The sequence below is a fragment of the Chanodichthys erythropterus genome, chromosome 14 (genome assembly GCF_024489055.1).
Source record: "Chanodichthys erythropterus isolate Z2021 chromosome 14, ASM2448905v1, whole genome shotgun sequence".
Lineage (NCBI taxonomy): Eukaryota > Metazoa > Chordata > Actinopteri > Cypriniformes > Xenocyprididae > Chanodichthys > Chanodichthys erythropterus.
In genome coordinates, this window is record NC_090234.1 from 43,713,750 (window position 1) to 43,733,697 (window position 19,948).

Below are 19,948 nucleotides of genomic sequence, written 5' to 3' on the forward strand. Positions count from 1 at the left end.
TGTAGATTTAAAAGACAATACATATCTTTAGAGGTGGTTTTCTCAAAATGAGTCAGAAATCTCCATTTCAGTAGCACTTACACCAAACTTTAAAGTTTTGTTCACATCGATATTTCTAGGTTTCTATATATCTAGGTTTTTACAGAGTGGTTTGCTCATATGTAATTTGCCAGATTTTATACAACATGATTTTCATAAAAACATGGTCATTTTTCTTTTCTCTTTTTTATGGTTTGATATTCAAAATCCCCTCCATAAAAATTCTAATATCAACAAAATGAAACAAGAATGCAGAACTTGGCTTTATTCAATGTTCAGATTTCTGTTCTGGAATGTATGTAAATTAGTGCATATTTTATCAGACTCATTTGCAAATTTAAACGTAGCTTTTCAGAAATTGTGTAATACAAAAAAGTTTTAAATTTCTATTGTAATCAATCAGCTTTAGAAGTATAATATCTAGTTATTTTTTTATTAACCTGAAGTATCTTTACCCTATTCACCATGAAATCAAAATTGACAATTCTTGTTTCAGTATTTGTTATAAATAATTTATCCGTTCACATATTTATTTTTTTATTCATGTGTCCTCGTAATCTTTAATCAAAATAACATCCCCTCCCTCTTTCAGCGAAATCTCTTCTTCTCTTATGGCGTTTACTGGCGTGAGGGTGGGACAACCTGTCACTCACATGAAATCGACCAATAGCAAACCACAATGATCCAATCAATTCCTGATAGACAAAATCAAGTCCCATCCTGCATTTTTTTCCTGTTCGAGAAGCCGTTTCATTTGGATATACGTCAAAACAATAGGGAAGAAAAGACTATCGCAACATCCATTTCATGCCGACTTTTAGGTGGTAAAGATGGTCAACTAGTTTAAGCTAGGTTATGGAACACAGTTAACCGGCTCAACCAGGTCTCACCAGCTGAGTCAAGATGGTCTACTAATGCAGGCACAAAAGTGTGAATTCACCCCATCTATGCAACAGGTTATGGAAGCCGTAAATTGAAAACTTCCTTCCAAGCTCACTTGCTGTCTCTCTTCCTTCCTGTCTGAGAGCAGTGCTGTCTGCGCAGACATGTGCTCTGCGAGAGGAAAATGACAGTCTGCGCTGGCAGTTGGACGCCTACAGGAACGAGGTAGAGCTGCTGAAGAAGGAGCAGGGCAAGGCGTACCGTACCGAGGAGGACCACACGCAAGAACAGCAGCTACACTTCCTGCAGCAGACCATGCAGAACATGCAGCAGGTAATACACACATCAGCAGCAGATTTAGGGTTCAGTCTCAGGCTGGCATCTTGCCGCTTGTTTTCAGTCCTAAGCTATACTACCATTCAAAAGTTTAGGGGTCGAAAAGATTTTTTAATGTTTTTCAAAAAATCTTACTTATGTTCACCAGCGCTGCATATTTGATCAAAAATACAGTGAAAACAGATATATTGTTAAATATATTTAAAATTTTTAAAATCGTTGATAGAAAGAAAAAATATTTATTTAAAATAGAAATTTTCTGTAACATAAATGTTACATCTTTGCTGATTAAAACTATTAATGTCTTTAAAAAAAAAAAAAAAAAACCTAAACCCTAAATGTTTGAACAGTGGTATATGTTTTTATAGTAGTGGGTGAATCAGAGGTACATGCTAATGCGTCTCTCAGCGGGTGGGTGTTAACAGCCTCAGCGACTCAACTTCCTGCTGACACTGCCGACTAGCATGTTTGATATTATTGTCCATTCATTAGACTCATGAATCATGGAGTGACCAATTAGATCACACTAAAGAACAGGCAAGCCATTATCCTGCTCTAAACCTTTTCTTTATGCTGTTATGTAACCCTGTAAAAGCCTAACATATTAAAATAGCAGTCAGAAATATATATACACCTCCATCAAAAATGAGAATATGTCAGCAAAAGCCTCTAAGTCCACAGAAGAAACCAAACGGAAGACATGAATCAAATCATATGATTTCAAGATGAATGACGGTGCTTTATAACAAATCAATCTCTTTTCTTCAGTGATTCTGCTTGTTAACAGCAGGTGTTCATCACTAATGCTCAATCATCACTTAATTAACTGCTTAATTATCCCATTAACTTTAACTCTGCTTCAGTGTCATTTTAACACTATTTAGAGAGAGAGACCAAATGTACTCTGAGCAGAGTTGATTTAACTCTGGGGATTGCTGTGTGTGCTTATGCAAGTTTTTATCATGTTTTGTCCATTGTTACAGTGGCAATGATTTCGCAAGCAAGTAGCAAGTAAACACAACAGTGTTCCTTTTGCTGCTGTAAAACTGACAGAAACAGATGTTTTATTATGTCTTGTTGTCCAAAGAGGTGGACTTAAGAATTTTTTGCAAAAGACGCACACATGGACTTTAAAAAGACAGTCAAGTTTGTTCAATATCAATGAATTGACTAATTGACTATAGTGACATTTTTGAAAATAAGGCATTTCAATAACTGACCTTTTCATTGCTATTAAACTGAAATTACCGAACCTAAACATAGTACCCTGGTTAAAAAAATGAAAATTTAAAAGAAAACATGTCAGACAGTCTACATGATACAGTCGGCTTCATAGGCTTAAAAATCACTGGTAAAGTTGTGGGACACGTTTGTCCCGTGTCCGAAGAATCAGCAAACTAGCATCTTACACAGTCTACTCAATCTCAGTTGATGCTGGTGAAAGATCACATCGTCACAGCTGAGTTTAAAGATCCTCCTAAATAGTGAAACACATTTCACACATTCAAACATACTCAAAGCATCAGTTATGCGTGAGTGTTCAGCATGCTTGCACGTCAGCGCTCCATCTGGAACACAAACACTTACACCTCCATTAATTAGCTGTCAAATCAGCTTAAATGATGATTGGACACAGTGTTCTTCATGACGCAGGCTGTCATAGTGCAGCCATTAAACCAGGCCCCGGTGAGCTCTTGTTCTCGCTCTGTCTCTCTTGCTCACTATCATTTTACATTGTACAGTTGCATTAAAGGCTTTTATGTACAAGATCAATACTAATGTAAGAAATGAGTATCCTTTTTCTTGAAAGAGAAAGATGATATTCAGATCTATATAGAGTGCAGTGGACTGTCATTATTTAATTGAAAACTTACCAACCCCAAACTATTTTTGCATTAGTACTGCATATCTTTATCACATATACGATACGTCGCCATTGGTGGACTAGAGGTACAAGGGAACATTAACATTTTAAAATTCAATTTTCTTTTTCTTTCAATACATGCTACAAAAAGCTGACCACATGAACTTTTGAACAGGCATAAAGATCTGACTCAGTCATCCTCCCTAACCCACCGCACCCCTCTTTATTATCTTCGTTGTATGCCGTTCAATAATGTTTATGTGGTGTTTGTTTATGAGGGCACCATGCAGCCCCACACGCTGCTTATTGTTCCAGCCATCTGCTTTCTGTTGCTCACAATGCTGTTTGTCTCCACAGCAACTGCTTCGGCTCCAGGAAGAGCTGAAAGGGAAAGAACTGGAGCTGGAGCAGGCCAGAGATGAGCAGCGCTACCTAGAGGGAGAGGTCCTCAGCCTCCGGGAAAAGGTTGGCCAGGCCATTTTTATGAATAATCTGAATTCACATACACATAATAGCGTTATTTGAGGGCCCAAACAATGATTATGAGGAGCAATGTTGGAGGAGCGACTTTGAAGCTGCAGCTACTCAATTTAAATTTACCCTTAGCTACACTACAAGCTTATTATTTTGTAAGACTTTATTATTTTACAATCAGAACAGTTATATGGCAGAAAACAATGAGGATTCCAATTATGGTGGCATCATTAAACCACATTTATTTTCACTAAATGCCACCAAGAAAATTAGAAAAAAGCCATAAATTACTGTATATAACTGAGCAGAAAGTTTGTCGAGACAAATTTATAGTAAGACATACAGTCTAAAAACAAATATTTTGGATCCAAAACATCAATCTTTAATACATTTACATCAGTCTTTAATGAGAAAATAATGTTCCACCAACAAACTTCACTGAGTCAGAGGAACTTAAAATAAATAGTTTATGCTACAAATTATTAAGATGATTACTCAAAAAAATCAAGCTGTTCCAACTAATTTCAATATAATTGAGCAGTGGCATTGTGTCAATCATCGATTAATTGTGTTTATTTAAGTTCAAATTAACAGCTAGCATAGCACAGTTTTAGATTGTATTTTAATATTATTTAGTATAACTTTACAAAAAATAAGACTTGTCGCACAGACATTCAAACTTTTACTTTGCCTTTGACTGACCATCTAAACTCACTTAATTGGACTTCTCACTACGGAAGCTTGTTTCTGCCACTGAATAAACATAAAAAAAGGTAATTGCAACTTTTTATCTCATAATTCATATTTTTTTCTATTTTTTATATTTCACAATTCTGACTTTTTTTCCTTTTGCAGGATATAAACTAGCAATTGTGGGATATAAACTTTATATTAAATTGCAGGATATAAGCTAGCAATTGCAAGTCAGAATTGTGAGATTATATCAGAATTGCGAGTTTATATCTCACAATTCTGAGAAAAAAGTAAGAATTGTAGGATATAAACTTGGAATTCTGACTTATTTCTTCCAGTTGCAACATTATATATCACAATTCTGACTTTTTTCTTGCTATAGCGAATTTATTAATCTGAATTGCGAGTTTATAGAAAAATTGTCAGAATTGTCAGTAACAATTACCTTTTATATTTTTTTATTCTGTGGTGGAAACAAGCTTCTATATCTCACTGCTTCATTTGAAATAAATAGGGTTCAAAATTCTGTCACTGTTTTTTTTTACCGTCATATAGTTTAGCGTGTAGCATTCAGTCACTTCCTAGCACTGGCCGGGAGTTAGTTTGTAGAGGGGCACAAAGCCTTATGTAAGCCATTAAGAGCACTGTTCGCTTCAGATATACTGCATTTTGGCAGTGTCTGCCTCTTCATGTGTGACAGTGGGAAGCTCTGCAGCCTGGGGTCACTTACTGTCCTCACTCCCTCTGTGCATGCAGCAAGAAACAACTCAACATGGCAGCAGGAGCACAGGGTGCACACACACACACCTGAAAACAGAGACATGTAAACAGCAGCACACTAAAAAGAGCAAGGCAGTTTTTCGTCTCAAGATGAATATGTTTTGTTGTGGCTGGCGAAGGGGAACAAGGCTATGCTGGAGAGTCAGGTTGTTCTTCATTTCTACACTAGGCACGCATTGTCTTATATGTCCAGTCTGTGAAAATGATATAGATACAACCCAACACCTGCATGTGTAGAAAATATACACAGTGGCCTCAAAAAAGATTCAGCCACACACAGATGTTGGTCCTAGACGCCATGTGAAATTTTACGCGAATGTAACCAAGGTGCACTTGTGAAAAAGAAGTACACTTAGAAAATTTTAAAGTTCTTTATAGCTTTTTAAATTGTAAACTTTACACTTTACAGTACTTTTAAAATGACTAATTATTGTGGAAATAATATACTTAAAAACATATTCTTGAGTGTCAATTGCAGTTAACTGAAGATATATTATAGTTTACATTTACTGTATATTAAATGCAGTTAGCTGAATGTTTTTGACCCATTTAAGTAGGATTTAAGTAGTACATCTTTATATGTAATTCCATAATTACATCTATTGTTAAAGTATACTGCTGAATGAACTGACATGCATTTAAAGGATTAGTTCACTTTCAAATGAAAATTACCCCAAGCTTTACTCAACCTCAAGCCATCCTAGGTGTATATGACATTCTACTTTCTGATGAACACAATTGGAGAAATATAAATAAATATCCTGATGCATCTGAGCTTTATTATGGCAGTGAATGGCATCAATGAGTATGAGCTGAAGAAAGTGCTTCCATCCTCATCCATCCATCATAAACATATTCCACATGGCTCCAGGGGGTAATTAAATTCCTTCTGAGGCGAAGCGATGCATTTGTGTAAAAAAAAAAAAAAAAAATCCATATTTAAAGGTGCTAAACAGGATATTTTCGTCGACTGAGAAACCAAAGACTGTTAGTGAGTTTTTGAAATGAGCGCAAAAATTATATATCTACTTTTTTACTACTTTTTTGAAGTTGCAAATTAGTGCATTTAAAATATATTAACTCTAAATGCAATATTGAATAACAATAGTTAAAATTATAATCAAGCACTTTACACGTGCTGTAGTATTTTAGTCACATCATAAATATACTTCTTTGAAGCAAAAGATTATTAAAACAATGATTTTAAAAGTACTTTATAGTAAAATGTTAAATTTGATGTTATTACAAAGTGCACTTTTTGTGTTCAGAAACAGTCATGAAAGTGTAGATGTTTTAATGCCTTATTTCATTAATATATTATCTCCAAACACAGTTTTTCCAAATATACATTTAAGAATTGAAGTACACTAAGTGCATATTTAATAGTTAAGTGTACATCTAATTCTAAAACACTCTAAAGTTAAGCTGCTTCTTTATCACAAGGGTTGCCTTAACATTCTCTCATGGACGCCTCAATACGTTTTGGATGAGAACAACAGAAAACAGATCTTTACAAAAATTAGAGACAGAGTTGTGAAAGTTAGACATAACTTTTGGCCTTAAGGCGCTTTAACATATCTATATAACATGTCTCTCACTTACAGATTCTTTATCCATGCCATTGAAATGTGGTGTCTGCTTTGATTAAGGTCTATAGAGCTGTTGTCAGTGAGGACAGATGATATGTTCTCTCTGTTGCTGAACAGCACAACATGATACCTTATCAGTTGTGCCAGTATAGTTGTTTGCCCAGACGCAGGGAATAATGACCAGCCTTGTTTACTCTATTTTCCTAACAGCAGACATTGGTTTGCATGAATGTTATTTGACTGAGATAATAGGAACATCAATAGTCGTGGAGGTCCTGTGGAGCCCATACTGTATTAACGCTCCTAACCGAACCCGTGAGCAGATGTGAGACGTGTGTACAGTATTTTTAGACCCAGAGGGGGCTTGCTTCCATATTTCATAAATAAGAAACTGCTGTGACCTTCTAGAGACACCCTGGCTGTAATGTATGGAATCACAAATGTGTTTCATTACCCAATTTCTCACAAGCATCCATTAAAAATGTAGTATCAACTTGGCACACTCAAGGCCAGTCTGAGGTTTCCCAGATGTCGCATTAGGCTATATTTCCATCCACCTATTTTTATGTGCATTTTGGAATATCGCATAAAAAAAACACTAGGTGGAAGCGTCAAGATGCACATAAAAAAACGTATGCACTCAGCTGAGTCTGAGAAATTTTTTATTCAATGAGAAGATGTGCATAAACTACTATGGTAACGTATAAATTCCTCGATGAGCATCAAAAAAGTCATGAGACTTTGCACGATGGGATGGCATAACTGGATCTGATCTCATTGCACAGCATCTGAAATGCTGTTTTGGTCATTCTGAAATGCCTCAGTCTGTCGTCCAAGTGGTTTGGTTTAATTATCTCCAGAACTGTCTTGTTTTGTTTTGCGGAAGTAATTTACTATAGGCTATACGGAAATTATTATAGTGGCTCCTCCTATTGCAGCAACTTCCATTTTTCTTAGGGATATTTAGCCGTATTTAGTTTATCAGATAGTGACTTTTGTTCTCTTCGACTCACTGGATGGAAATTGTGCTTTATTCGCAAATGTTTTATGCGATATTCCAATTTTGCACACAAGTTAAATTCACAACTTTGGATGGAAACATAGCTACTGTCTGCAAAGCTCCTTAACAGCTGCATTGCAAAAAGGGATTGAGTCTGGAAGTGAGTATTTCTGTTCTTTCTTGACAGCTGTTGAACGCCATGGAATCGGTTGACTTGACGAACCACAACTCTGAAGGGCATGAAAAGGTAAGTCACTCTGTGTCCATCACATCACTTATGTTCACCAGTGAGATTAGTCTGCACACTTCAAAAGAGGCATGTGAAAATTGCATCATCCCTTCATTACTTTTCACACCATGAGTTCTCTGGCAGGAGTTAATTTTAGCCTACTGATCTGTATGTTCAATGAGTGTATGGCCTCCCTCTGCTTTTCCGCATAGTATAAAGACTCTCAAACTGAACCAGTTCTGACAAGAGTGTCAGCTGCAGTGTCAGAAATTATCTTTTTATTAAGGTGCAATATTTGCATTCAGGAACTGAATTTCACAGATTTGTACATTTATTCCAACCAAAGAAAAACAGTGTCAAACACTGAATCGAAAGAAATTCACAATGGTGACTGTTAACCCTCTGGTCCTCTGCGGTCAAAACTGACAGAAAAATCAGGTGTTTTTGTCGCATTAGCTATTTGAACACACAAAAAAAATCATGGACATGATTCAGATATGTTAAAGGGTCGAAAAAAAAAAGTCACACTTGGCTCATTCGCGGTCATAAATGACTGACATAGGAAATGAATGGGAAATACGAAAAAATACGAAAACTCAGAGAATCTACAAACTACAGTTAAGCCACTGTGCAGAACAGAAGTGCACAGCAATGAGGGGGTGACACTCTATAATGTCAAGAGTGCAAAACAAACATCCCCCCACACACACATATATATGAAGTAGCCTGACTGTAACACAGAACAAATTTTTGCAAAAGTGTGAAATAAAAACAATAATTCAGCCACAGAGCAGTAAAAAATTAACAGCCAGGAAGAGGTTACACTCTAAAATATCAAGAGCACAAAACAGACACACCCACTCAAACACACTCACAGACACACACACACACATGTTTGTTTTTGTGAATTGTGGGGACTTTTCATAGGCTGCAATGCATTTTAATACTGTACAAACCGTACTTTCTATCCCCCTAACCCTACCCCTAACCATCACAGGAAACTGTGCACACCTTTATTTTCTCACAAAAACATAATTTAGTATTTTTATTAATTAATTTACATTGTGGGGACCAGTGGCTGGTCCCCACGATGTAGGTGAACTCAGGTTTATATTACATCGTGGGGACATTTGGTCCCCACAATGTAATATAAACAAAAACACACACACACACACACACAAATCACACTGTTATACATACACAAATGAACCAGTATGGCTGTAACAATATGGTAAAATAGATCCAAAAGACTCAAATAAGAGGCTAAAATCAGATCAGACCCAGATTTATTAAGCTATAACAAAACATATCTGTTCATTTTTGTTATATTTGTATTGAATTTTGATGATATGTGTAACAAAATGTCCTGTGTTCAGGTTTGACTGCAGTAAAATTCATGCAAAAACTGACACTTCAAATCAACATTTAAAAAAAAACAAAAACAAAAAACTAAACCTTGACAAAAAGTAGTCTTTGAGAATGGTTAAGCATGAATCCAAATCAACAACTTAATAAAAATAAATATTTATGTCTAAAAACCACTAGAGAATTTGTAAGCCACTTTATATAGAACTATATAGGAATCTAGTGGTTACATCATGGCATTACATAAGTTTTTTTTTTTTTTTTGTCTAATCTACCTTAAAAAAAAAAAAAAAAAAAAAAAAAAGGATTTAAAATGCCTTGTCTCTATTTTGACATGGAATACTGTTTTAATTGAAAAAATATATTAGAAATAAATTGTGTATTATTTTCAATGGGGAAAAATAACTAATAAAAATTATAGAAATATTGCATAGTAACATAAAATACCATCAAAATTTCAAATAATAATCAAAAAATATTATTGAAAAAAAATATATTACATTGGTCTTCCTGAAATACAAAAAGGTTACATTTCAAGGCTTCTGTCATTTTTTGAACCAAGTGTGAACCCTAAACAAAGAAGACCAGATGGTTAAATCTGTTGAATATTCCTATCCATTAAATCTATAAAACTATGAAATCAAATACTAATGTAGCTGATAAAACCCCTAGGTAGTAAAGCGCTCTATTTTCTGTCAGTTGATTGGAGTTTTGGAGTCTTTTCTTAACATCCAGTTAGTTCAGATTACTTTTTTCTTTTTCCTAAAACAACACTTCATATTAGATACACTAATTATTCAGCTGCATTTCTGTTACTTCAAGGGCATTTTCACACCACATTCGTTCAGAATTTGATTCAGAACCTGGTATGTTTTCTTCCTCCCATAGTTCAAGTCATGTTAATATACAGTTTATGAATAAAGCAATCACATTCACACCAAAAAATAATCAACAGATTGCTTATAATGAGAATGCAATTCGACTGAGCAGACCAAAGAACCAACCGATATCCCAATCGATTCAATGAGAAAAAGACAGATGTTATATAAAAACAGATAATGACCATGAGCTCATTTCATTTCATGAAATGTGTGGGACAGCACAGCTGCTCCACATCGAAACATGCATACAAATATTTAATAAACAAAAACATGTATTTATACATGGTGCATGGCTAAATGTGAAGTAAACTCTAAAATAAATTTGAGTGATAAACATTAAACCATTCGCTACAGACTCACTGATCACAATATACAGATTACAGATATGTGATATTTGTTATCTATATCATCAGTGTTTCCACCTTGTTTCAAATCTACATGTCCCTTCCAAGGTCATAACTCATGTGTCATCTAGAATTCTGAGTTATCCACTCATAAATATGACTTCACTCGGTCAGTTGTGCTGTGAACTTGTGATTATGATATTCCTAACACCACTTTAAAGGCATTCTGGCCAATGATGGGAACTTTTATAAAAAAAATTAGTAATATTTACTTGTGAAAACAAACTGAACCCACATTTTAAAAATTTAGTTTGATAACAAAGAAACTGTAGTTCTGCTTGGTTAATTTCTGACTCTGGTCAGCAACCACCATGCACTGAAAAAGGCATGGAAGTGCTCTATAATCCCCCAGGAGTGATGCACTTTCCTGAAATAAAGCAATGTTCTCTCTGAGGATATACATGCACATATTGTGAAGTTTTCTTTCAAAAGTTACTGAACTGGAATTTTCCATTGGTCATAGATGGCTTTAGACACATGCTATATGCACCGCTGCCTCCATTTAGAGTTTGTCCCCGAGGGTGTCCAAAACTGCACTAAGCAAGGACGTTTGCTATAATTTAGCTTCACCCTCTATGTGACTTATAGCCTGCCATCTTGGGCAGTATCTTGGAAGAAGAGCCTCTTATATGTCAATAGGCATTGATTTCTCTGAACACAGCAGAATGCAGTGCATTTTCAGTAAAGATTAGCGGGCATACCCGACCAACTCAACAGTTTGCATGATCCCATCACTCTTTTATCTGCTTTGTGGAGGTTACGCTGCATCCTGATGTGTTTTTTTTCCCTTTGTATGCATGTGTACAGGGAGTCAATGGCACGGCTGCACTCTACCACCATCGAGAGAAGAATAACGAGGCGGTCATTTGGGGTCCTTTGAGATCAGAGAAAGAGGCTCTCTTGCTCGGTAATTATTCCAACTCCGCTTCATGCCGTTTTGATCTATAAAACATCTTGAGCCGTGAGCTGAGGGGCTTGAATACCAGATGGGCTTGGAGAATTGAGTCCTAGCTTAAAAGCAAAGGAGGGCGAGCAGGTGCAGGAGCAGCCAAGCAGTTGAGCGCAAGGCTGTTCGGCCCATGTTTGAAGTGCTACGATAACAATGACTAGTAAAGGTGAGGGAAGAGAGGTCGGACACTGCGGCAACACCTCAGCCTCTCTGTCATGTTTTTGGATGATGATCCTTAAGAGGAGCTCAGGGGAGCTGTTCTTCTTTTCGCCAGGCGCTTCATTGGCTCTAGCCCAGAGAAGACCACACATCCTTCGCTCTATCTAATGGCTGCACAACACCCGCTGCTCGCATAGAGGACACATATACTGCATTGATGGAGTAGGGAACGTCAGCCAGACTCTGAGGCCCTGAGCCAGAACGGCAGAAAAGCCAAACTCATTTGAGCAGAACAAAGTGATGGGACGGACTGAAGAACACAAATTGTTTAAGTCTCCAGGCGCTCCTGTACTACACTGTTAGCTCTGAAGAGGACGTCTAATGCAGTTATTGAATTAGCTAGCTCTGTAAACATAATTTTGTATACGCTTCCACTGCTAGGCCGTTCAAATGAGTTTGTTTGGCTAGATTTCTCATACGAGTATTTGAAAACAGATATGTTTATCTCGGTAAGCACGATGCACTGTAGCAGAACAGAGACGTATGGTGCCGGCTCGGCTGTTCTGCATTTTATAAAATCGGAACGGACATCTTGAGACTCCCCTTCCATCCCCAAGTGCAGCTCTATGAAAGTAGGTCTTGCAGAGGGAATTGAATGAGGTTCATTCGTAATTGGCGGCGTTACGGCATATAAATCAAGGAAATAAATATTGGCTTGGGCCCTTCAGGCAAGGCACTATATTCTGTGCCTCTGCATCAGTGCTTTACCTTTGCAGGACCTCTCTGAAGTAATCAGCTTAAGTGGGGGTGGGATGGGGCTTCTGCTTCAGGCGGTATATTTATGACCATGCGGCTGCGGCTCTTGTCTTGCCACAAGTCAGAGATATGTTCATTCACAAGCCTGTTCTGTTGTCTGTCTCTCTACACAGGAATCATTTCAACCTTCCTCCATGTCCACCCATTTGGAGCCAACATTGAATATCTGTGGTCTTACATCCAGAGACTTGATACAAAGGTGATTATTTGTGTTAATTAGTTACTGTCATCAGTTACCCTCATGCCATTCCAAACCCATGACTTTGGTTAATCTTTGAAACACAAATGAAGATATTTTTAATGAAACCTAAGAGGTTTCTGTCCCTCCATTGAAATTCCAGGCAACCAAAACAAGGAAGATCCATAATGTTGCCGTAAAACAAATCCATATGAATCGAGCGATGTAACACAAGCAGAGCCTAAAAGTAACTTTTTTTGCTATACCTGCTAATGGCCAGTTACTTAAAAAAAATGTACCAGCCATAAATATTTTTTCTCAGCCATTAAACAAGCAGTAATGACACCAAAATTTGATACCAGTGAAATTCCCAATTATCTATTCTAATTTCGATACCACAGCAAAAACTAGTAGCCTAAATAATATAAATTTAAAACATTATTAAAGACAAGTAAACAGACAGTAATAAAATAAGAACAAATAATCAAATTATAAGCAAAAGCACAAATAAATACAATATAACAAAGAAATAAGCAGTGCTTTTCAGGTTTTTCAGATAGGTCTGACAGTGATTTTCAGGTACAGAAATCTGATAAAGTAAGCACATGTAAAATACTGCATAGTCTTCACTGTAAATTAAACATCCTTATTAATTAATCCCTATTAATTTTACAAAAATTATTCAGTCAAGAACAGTGAGTGATTTTTTTCTTTGTCTTCTGTTGTTTGATTAACATTAAAAACGGCAACAGGAATATTAGGCTGCTGTCACTTTAAGAGTGAATGCTTGGATCTACTATACTGATAGTGTACACATGCATTTACTTTCTCAACTATTTATGTCCAGTTAAGACATAACCAACTATTCTTATTAGGATACTTCGCTATGTTTTTAAATAATTTTGTGTGAATTTGTCCACTTAAGTGCAAGACGACGTGAAAGAGAGCTCAGTTTAGCATTCGTGCGCTGTCTGAGACGCAGCTTTCTGGGTACGTGCTTTAGATTTGTGCGCACAAAACTTTCCACACAGCGCTCGACTAAATGGAATGAGTTCCCTAAGGGGCGTCGCTAGCAATTTTGGGCCCTATGAAAGAATATGAGGTTGGGACAGCACGCATTCCGCACCAAACAAACAAGTTAACCTAGCTATCCAAAATCTTTGTCTGCAATTTATTAATAATGACCTATTACGTTTGCTATTGCTTTTGACCACTAGGTATCAGTATTTAGTCAGAGACCTCCAATGGCTGTAGCTAACACTAGCAGATGATTTATTATGCAAATGTAAATGTAATAGAAAAATACAGTACAGTAATCAAATTTTCATATTCATACATTAGTAAACAAAACCAATTGTTAAGTCAAAAATTCAAGAAGGTCCATATTTTAAAGCTCTTTCTAACTTATATTCGGCCTTAAAAGTAAGTAGTTCTTGTAATTGTTAACTATAGCATTTGTTACAATAAGGATATAATTGCAGATTTTTCTTTCTTTCTTTTTATAGAATTTGTTATGAAAAATAGCAACACAGTTAAAAAACTATAGCTACAACATGCCACAGCTGTAATATAAATCTTTAGTGAAAAATATATTCCCTTAATATCTTTTATAAATTCTACAACTAGTCAAAATTTGCCACAATAAATAAATTCTAGTAAATGTGGTCATCATGAGAAGTTTAAAAAGCTTGCAGCATGATGTTTTCCCCTCTTTTCATCAGTCATTTTAGTGGCTGTTTTATATCCTCAATTGAATCCAAATGGGTTGCACAGTTTATCATGAACGTCACATAGGAACGGCCCGTGCAAATCTTAACACATTTGGAGCATGCTGGTGAACGTGCTTACGGTGATTCACGCACCACTCATGCAAAATTAAACAAATGGGCTTCAGTCTCAGTCATATTGCACAGACAATTGATCCGTTCAGTTCGTACAGCTTATAAAAGCTCCGAACGCGCGATGTATACAATTAATTAATAGTCTGATTTTACGTTTTGGTGTGTGGGCGCTCAGAGTACCGGCTACATGTGAAAAGTGCCGGTACTGCATAACGGCCCATTTCGAGCACTGACTGTTACTACTAATAAAACCGATCTCTGGGGGCCCCAAAAGTGCGTGGGCCCTTAGAATCATCCTAACTTCCCCCCTCCAATTAGCAACGCCCCTTAGTTCCCTTTCACGTCTTTTTGTACTTGAATATTTAAATTGTCAATTGAAGATGCAACACTGGCCTGTAATCTGTCCCGAGTGCCTCTCACATTTGTTCACGTTTATACATTGTTAGAATTCGCAAAAATGTTACCAGCCAACTGGCGAGTGACATATACTCGCCAACGCTTATTTCTACTCGCATTTGGCGCTTGGCGAGTGTTAATTTTAGGCACTGAACACAAGTATTGTGAAGCGATATAAGAGACACAATCGCTTTATATGATGAACAGATTTAATTTAGGCTTTTATTCACATATAAACACGCACAGGCTACATAGAGCACATAACATACGGTAAACACAGAAGCTCGTGTATGTGTCACACGCTAGAACAAACCTCATTGGTTCTCATGCATCAAACAAGCACAGTTGAGCTTCCATTTATCATATGTGATGTGCTCTATGTATGTGTTTTCATCATTATTTAGATGTAAATAAAAGCCTAAATTAAATCTGTTCATCATGTAAATGGATTGTGTCTCTTTAGGTTTCATTGAAAAAAAAAAAAAACTTAATTTGTGTTTCGAAGAATAATCAAAGTCTTGTGTGTTTGGAACAACTTGAGGGTGTGTAAATGCAGACAGTTTTCATTTTTGGGTGAACTATAATTTTTATATATTTACACATTATGGCAATGAGTGTGCATGCAGGATTAACAAAAGATTAGAAACAATCTCATTTGAGTCAATATGTTAAATGAGCCATGTGTTCGTTATCTCTTTGACCCATAAATACCCCATGAAATATTAGAGGGACTGTTTGAATTCAGCTGTCTGCACCCGGGTAGCCTGGTGGAGCTGGACCAGTCTACAGCATAATGCAGATTTCATGTGTCAGATGTGGTCTTGAGGGCACTGAATGTGTTCTGACATTTTGCATGGTGGCACTTACGTACAGACAAACCTGAATTTGAATCCCATTTGTGACATTTTTTGATCCCACTCCTCTTCCCATTCCTTCCTGTCAGCACTCTCACTGTCTTTATGAATAAAAGCCCCAAATAATAATAAAAAGTTAAATTGTAATATACTATTACAGAACTGTATATGTTATTATTCTATTGTATAATATATTTAGGCGGTAAGTTGTCTTGTGAATCATACTGAGTAACAGATTTCAGATAAAAAAATTAACAACATTTATGGAAACTTTTCTTACCGTTAATTGGTTGTGAAGGAAGCGGAAGGACATTTTTGAAAATGTCTTTATTGTTCATGGCATAAGCTGGCAAGTGTAAATTTGCCAGTCTGTAAAGCAAATTTGGTCCCACTAGTAGTTAAGTAGCCTTAACTACTATGTACTTACATTTAAATTAATAATTTGATACAATGCAATTATTGTGTACATACATGTTTTTACATTGTACTTATATTTTAAAAACACTTTCATGTAATTACATCTGTAATTAATTTCTGTTATTACATTTATAATTAAACTGTTGATTCATCCGTTACACTTCAACCAACCCTTAAACCTACCCATACCACCAAAGCTTACCCTAACGTTACCTGTGTCCCACCTCAAAAGCAGCAAAAGTGTTTTGCAATTCAATATGAACCAAATAAGTACATTGTACTTATTTTTTGATGTAAGTACATAGTAGTTAAAGCCATTTAATATAAAGTGAGACCATAAATTCTATTGACCATTAACAAAATTGAAGGAAAAGAAACCTGCACTCAGCAAGTCATTTCATGGAGTTTTTAATATGAAATCAGCTGATTAGTTTACATTTTATCTTATCCCAATCTAAATAGTCATTTACTTTAACTAATAGTAGTGAAAACAAGCAGTATTATAAACTGAATAAAAATGTTTATATAATCTAAATGAGCAGTACAGTACGACAGTAACTGTTTGCAGGAAGCAAATGACAAATATACTGACAAACACATTAGTGTCTTTGATTAATTTCTAAGCAAGCATAGGCGAGGACACAATAGGCAATTTTGTGTCAGTTTATGCACTAAATGTTCAACATGGATCTAAGTGTCACTTTGCTTCGCTCATGTCTCATTCTTTAGATCTCGGCCAGTGAACTTGAAAGATTAATGGTCCGGCTGCCCAACATGTTCAAGCAAGAGTTCAGTGGCGTTGGAGCGACGTTGGAGAAACGCTGGAAGTTCTGCGGGTTTGAGGCTCTGAAGTCGGCGTGATTCGCAGAGCCACATACAGTGACGCTGAGGCTGCTGGACCTCTGGAGGACTGATCCAGGTTCAGCGAAAAGTGCCAGAGCCTCATAGACAAACAACAGGCTCTACACCCCTGTATTCCGCCTCAGATCAGATGGCTGTCGCTCTTTCTTGCAGACTCGAGAGGAAGTAAGACTCTACATGCGGCACAGCATCAGATGTATTTACTTGAAAAAACTCCTTCCAGACTTCTGTGCCGATTGCGTAACTTATCTGTCAGTGGTGTCGTCCCTGAAGGCTGGGAGATATCCAGGAATATCGCGCCTCTCGGTTAAAAATACGGAATGTTGAATGTGGGACACAGATGTGTGATTATGGCCCTCTGCGCCTATCAAAGCCAGAGTGTGTGTGAAGATGATTTCTGCTCTGAAAAATGATTTAATACATGGCCAAAGTGCTGGAGCTGATAGACAACAGTTGCACAGCTGACGCTCTTTGGACAGTTTGCTGTGTTTCAGGCCATCCATGTTGTGTAGCCGACGTACGTAACATGCTCTTCATGTCTTGATGCACTGTTGTTAATGGTCTGCTTATGTAAATTATGACTTTTTAAAAAAAATAATAATAATAAAATAATAATAAAAAAAAATCAATTAAAAAACTTTTTATCCAAAATCTAATGCAGTAGTACTTGGAGAAATCAAAGTTTTTACTAGCCAGCTTTGGGTGCCATTTACCATAGTACTGAACTGAAAACAGAACATTTAAGAAATGCGTTGTTTTCAACTACTGAAATTCCATAAACGTCATACCAGTTTAAAGGGGACCTATAATGCCCCTTTTACAAGATATAATATAAATATCTGGTGTTCCCAGAATGTGTCTGTGAAGTTTCAGCTAAAAATACACAGATCATTTATTATATCTTGTCAAATTTGCCCCTGTTTGGGTGTGAGCAAAAACACAGTTTTTGTGTGTGTCCCTTTAAATACAAATGAACTGCTGCTCCCGGCCCGCTTTCCAGAAGAGGGCGGAGATTTAACACGCTTAGGTTTCTCAACAACAACAAAGCTGGAGAATCTCACACAGCCAAAATGACGATTGTCAGTAATATGTTCAGCTTTACATTGTTGAAACCAGAGTCGGACACTGATGGAGGGACTCAGGAAGAAGTTACAGCTATTAGAACGCAGCTGGAAGTTTCTAAATGGTTAGTGGATAAATTAATGTAGTTGCTGTGGAGTTGATTCAACTCATCAACTAGCATGTGTCGTCATGTTAATCTTTTGTGCAAATCCAGCATTAAATTGACCCTTGTTTCTAAAGCAGTCCGGCGTAAAATGACGGCATGGTAACAAAACTCTACTACAACAACTCTTCCTCTTCTCTAAAGCGGCCCGACATGTTCTCGGGGGCAGGGTTTATGTCAATTTTAGAGTTAGTGATGTCACTAACCTGGGAAGAAGCTCGAGGTAGTCTCTACCAGCCATTTGTTGTACACAGCAAAATCACCTCTGCTCGGTCCCTCTCTAAATACTGCAACACTGAACCAGAGTTATAGATAATGAGATAATTAAATGATTAATTGATGAATGAGCATTAGTGATGAACACCTGCTGTTAACAAGCAGAATCATTGAAGAAAAGATAATCCTCCTTTACTGAGATCTTGAGAGATATTTTCTTTTATCTTCAGTTGATTTCATCTAAGACTGTGGCTGAAGTCAGTTGTAGTTCTTGTGTTTCTCTTTTCTTCAATGATTCTGCTTGTTAACAGCAGGTGTTCATCACTAACGCTCAATCATCACTTAATTATCTCATTAACTTTAACTCTGGTTAAGTGTTACTTTAACACTATTTAGAGAGGGACCATATGCTACTCCAAGCAGAGCTGATTTAACTCTGGTGATTTTGCTGTGTAGTCCTTAAAAAGTGTTTTCTGTAAAAGAAACGATCTCCCTTTGCATTGAACTTTGAGCGTTGTAACTTTGCAGATGTTGTTTATGCTGAAACAGCAACATTACACACTAACTAAAGTTAAAAAAGTGAAATCATAATCAACCACCCCTTTAACATCTTTTGGGGTGTGGCCAATTTAAATTCACCCTCATGAACTGAAGGGGAGCCAGTTCTTAAATTCTGGATTTTGCCCAACCCCGTTCCCGGCAGCGTCTTTGAATATGTCAAAGCTGCCTGGTAGTGTTGTGTCTGACATGTTTTTTGATTCATGTCTGGGATAAACAACTGAACTATCTGCCATGAATGCGGAGCAGAACTTCCCTAATCACCCAGAATATAACAAGCTGTGAATAATGAATGAGAGGGGAGGAGAATTCTGCTCTGTGTGTGTTTAATGTGATCTATTTGCTATTTACATCAGCCACTGAGATACACTGAGCAACATAGTAGTGCATTTGAGACCATCTAAGCCATTTGCATTGTTGCTTTTCCCAGCACTGGCATTATTCGAGGTTGTTAGAGTAATGAATAATTAATGCACAAGGATCAAGGATTATGGTGATGCAAGACCTAAAGCACCCGCATCTGTAGAGAACCCTTTTAGTTGCATTTGCGACTTGTGATTCAAACAAACAATAGATATGTTGTAAAACTGTGAGACAGATTTACAAGAATGAACACTTCATGTACACTGCAGAAATGTTCTATATAGAGCAGTGCAGGGATGTCATCAAAAACTGGAAGACGCCACCAGTTCCCTTTGGTTTTTTTGTAAGGGGGGTTTTCAATTTATGAGTAAAATAAGACTGCGGTAAACATAACATGAAGATACTTGGACATTTTATTCTACAACGTAAACTGCACATAGTCTTATCTACTTATTAAAAACATACCAGATCCAGGTGGTATAAACAAACATAACTTGTGGAGCACTCTCGGTGTATGCATTTATTTGCCATTTTAACTGATGAAAACAGAGCGTAAATGTAAATCTATGGGATTTTTTT

The 19,948-nt window shown here is 36.7% G+C and overlaps 1 protein-coding gene across 1 annotated transcript in view; it reads left to right on the forward strand.

Annotated features, from left to right (window-relative positions):
- The window catches only part of enox1 (ecto-NOX disulfide-thiol exchanger 1), a 142,864-nt gene extending 125,286 nt beyond the window's left edge, over positions 1–17,578 (forward strand). The window contains exons 10-15 of the mRNA XM_067409533.1: positions 1,070–1,254; positions 3,479–3,586; positions 7,845–7,904; positions 11,344–11,443; positions 12,574–12,659; positions 16,876–17,578. Coding sequence (XP_067265634.1) covers positions 1,070–1,254; positions 3,479–3,586; positions 7,845–7,904; positions 11,344–11,443; positions 12,574–12,659; positions 16,876–17,007 — 671 coding nt within the window. The 3' untranslated portion in view covers positions 17,008–17,578. The remainder of the gene's footprint in view (positions 1–1,069; positions 1,255–3,478; positions 3,587–7,844; positions 7,905–11,343; positions 11,444–12,573; positions 12,660–16,875) is intronic.
- Positions 17,579–19,948: the final 2,370 nt, after the last annotated feature.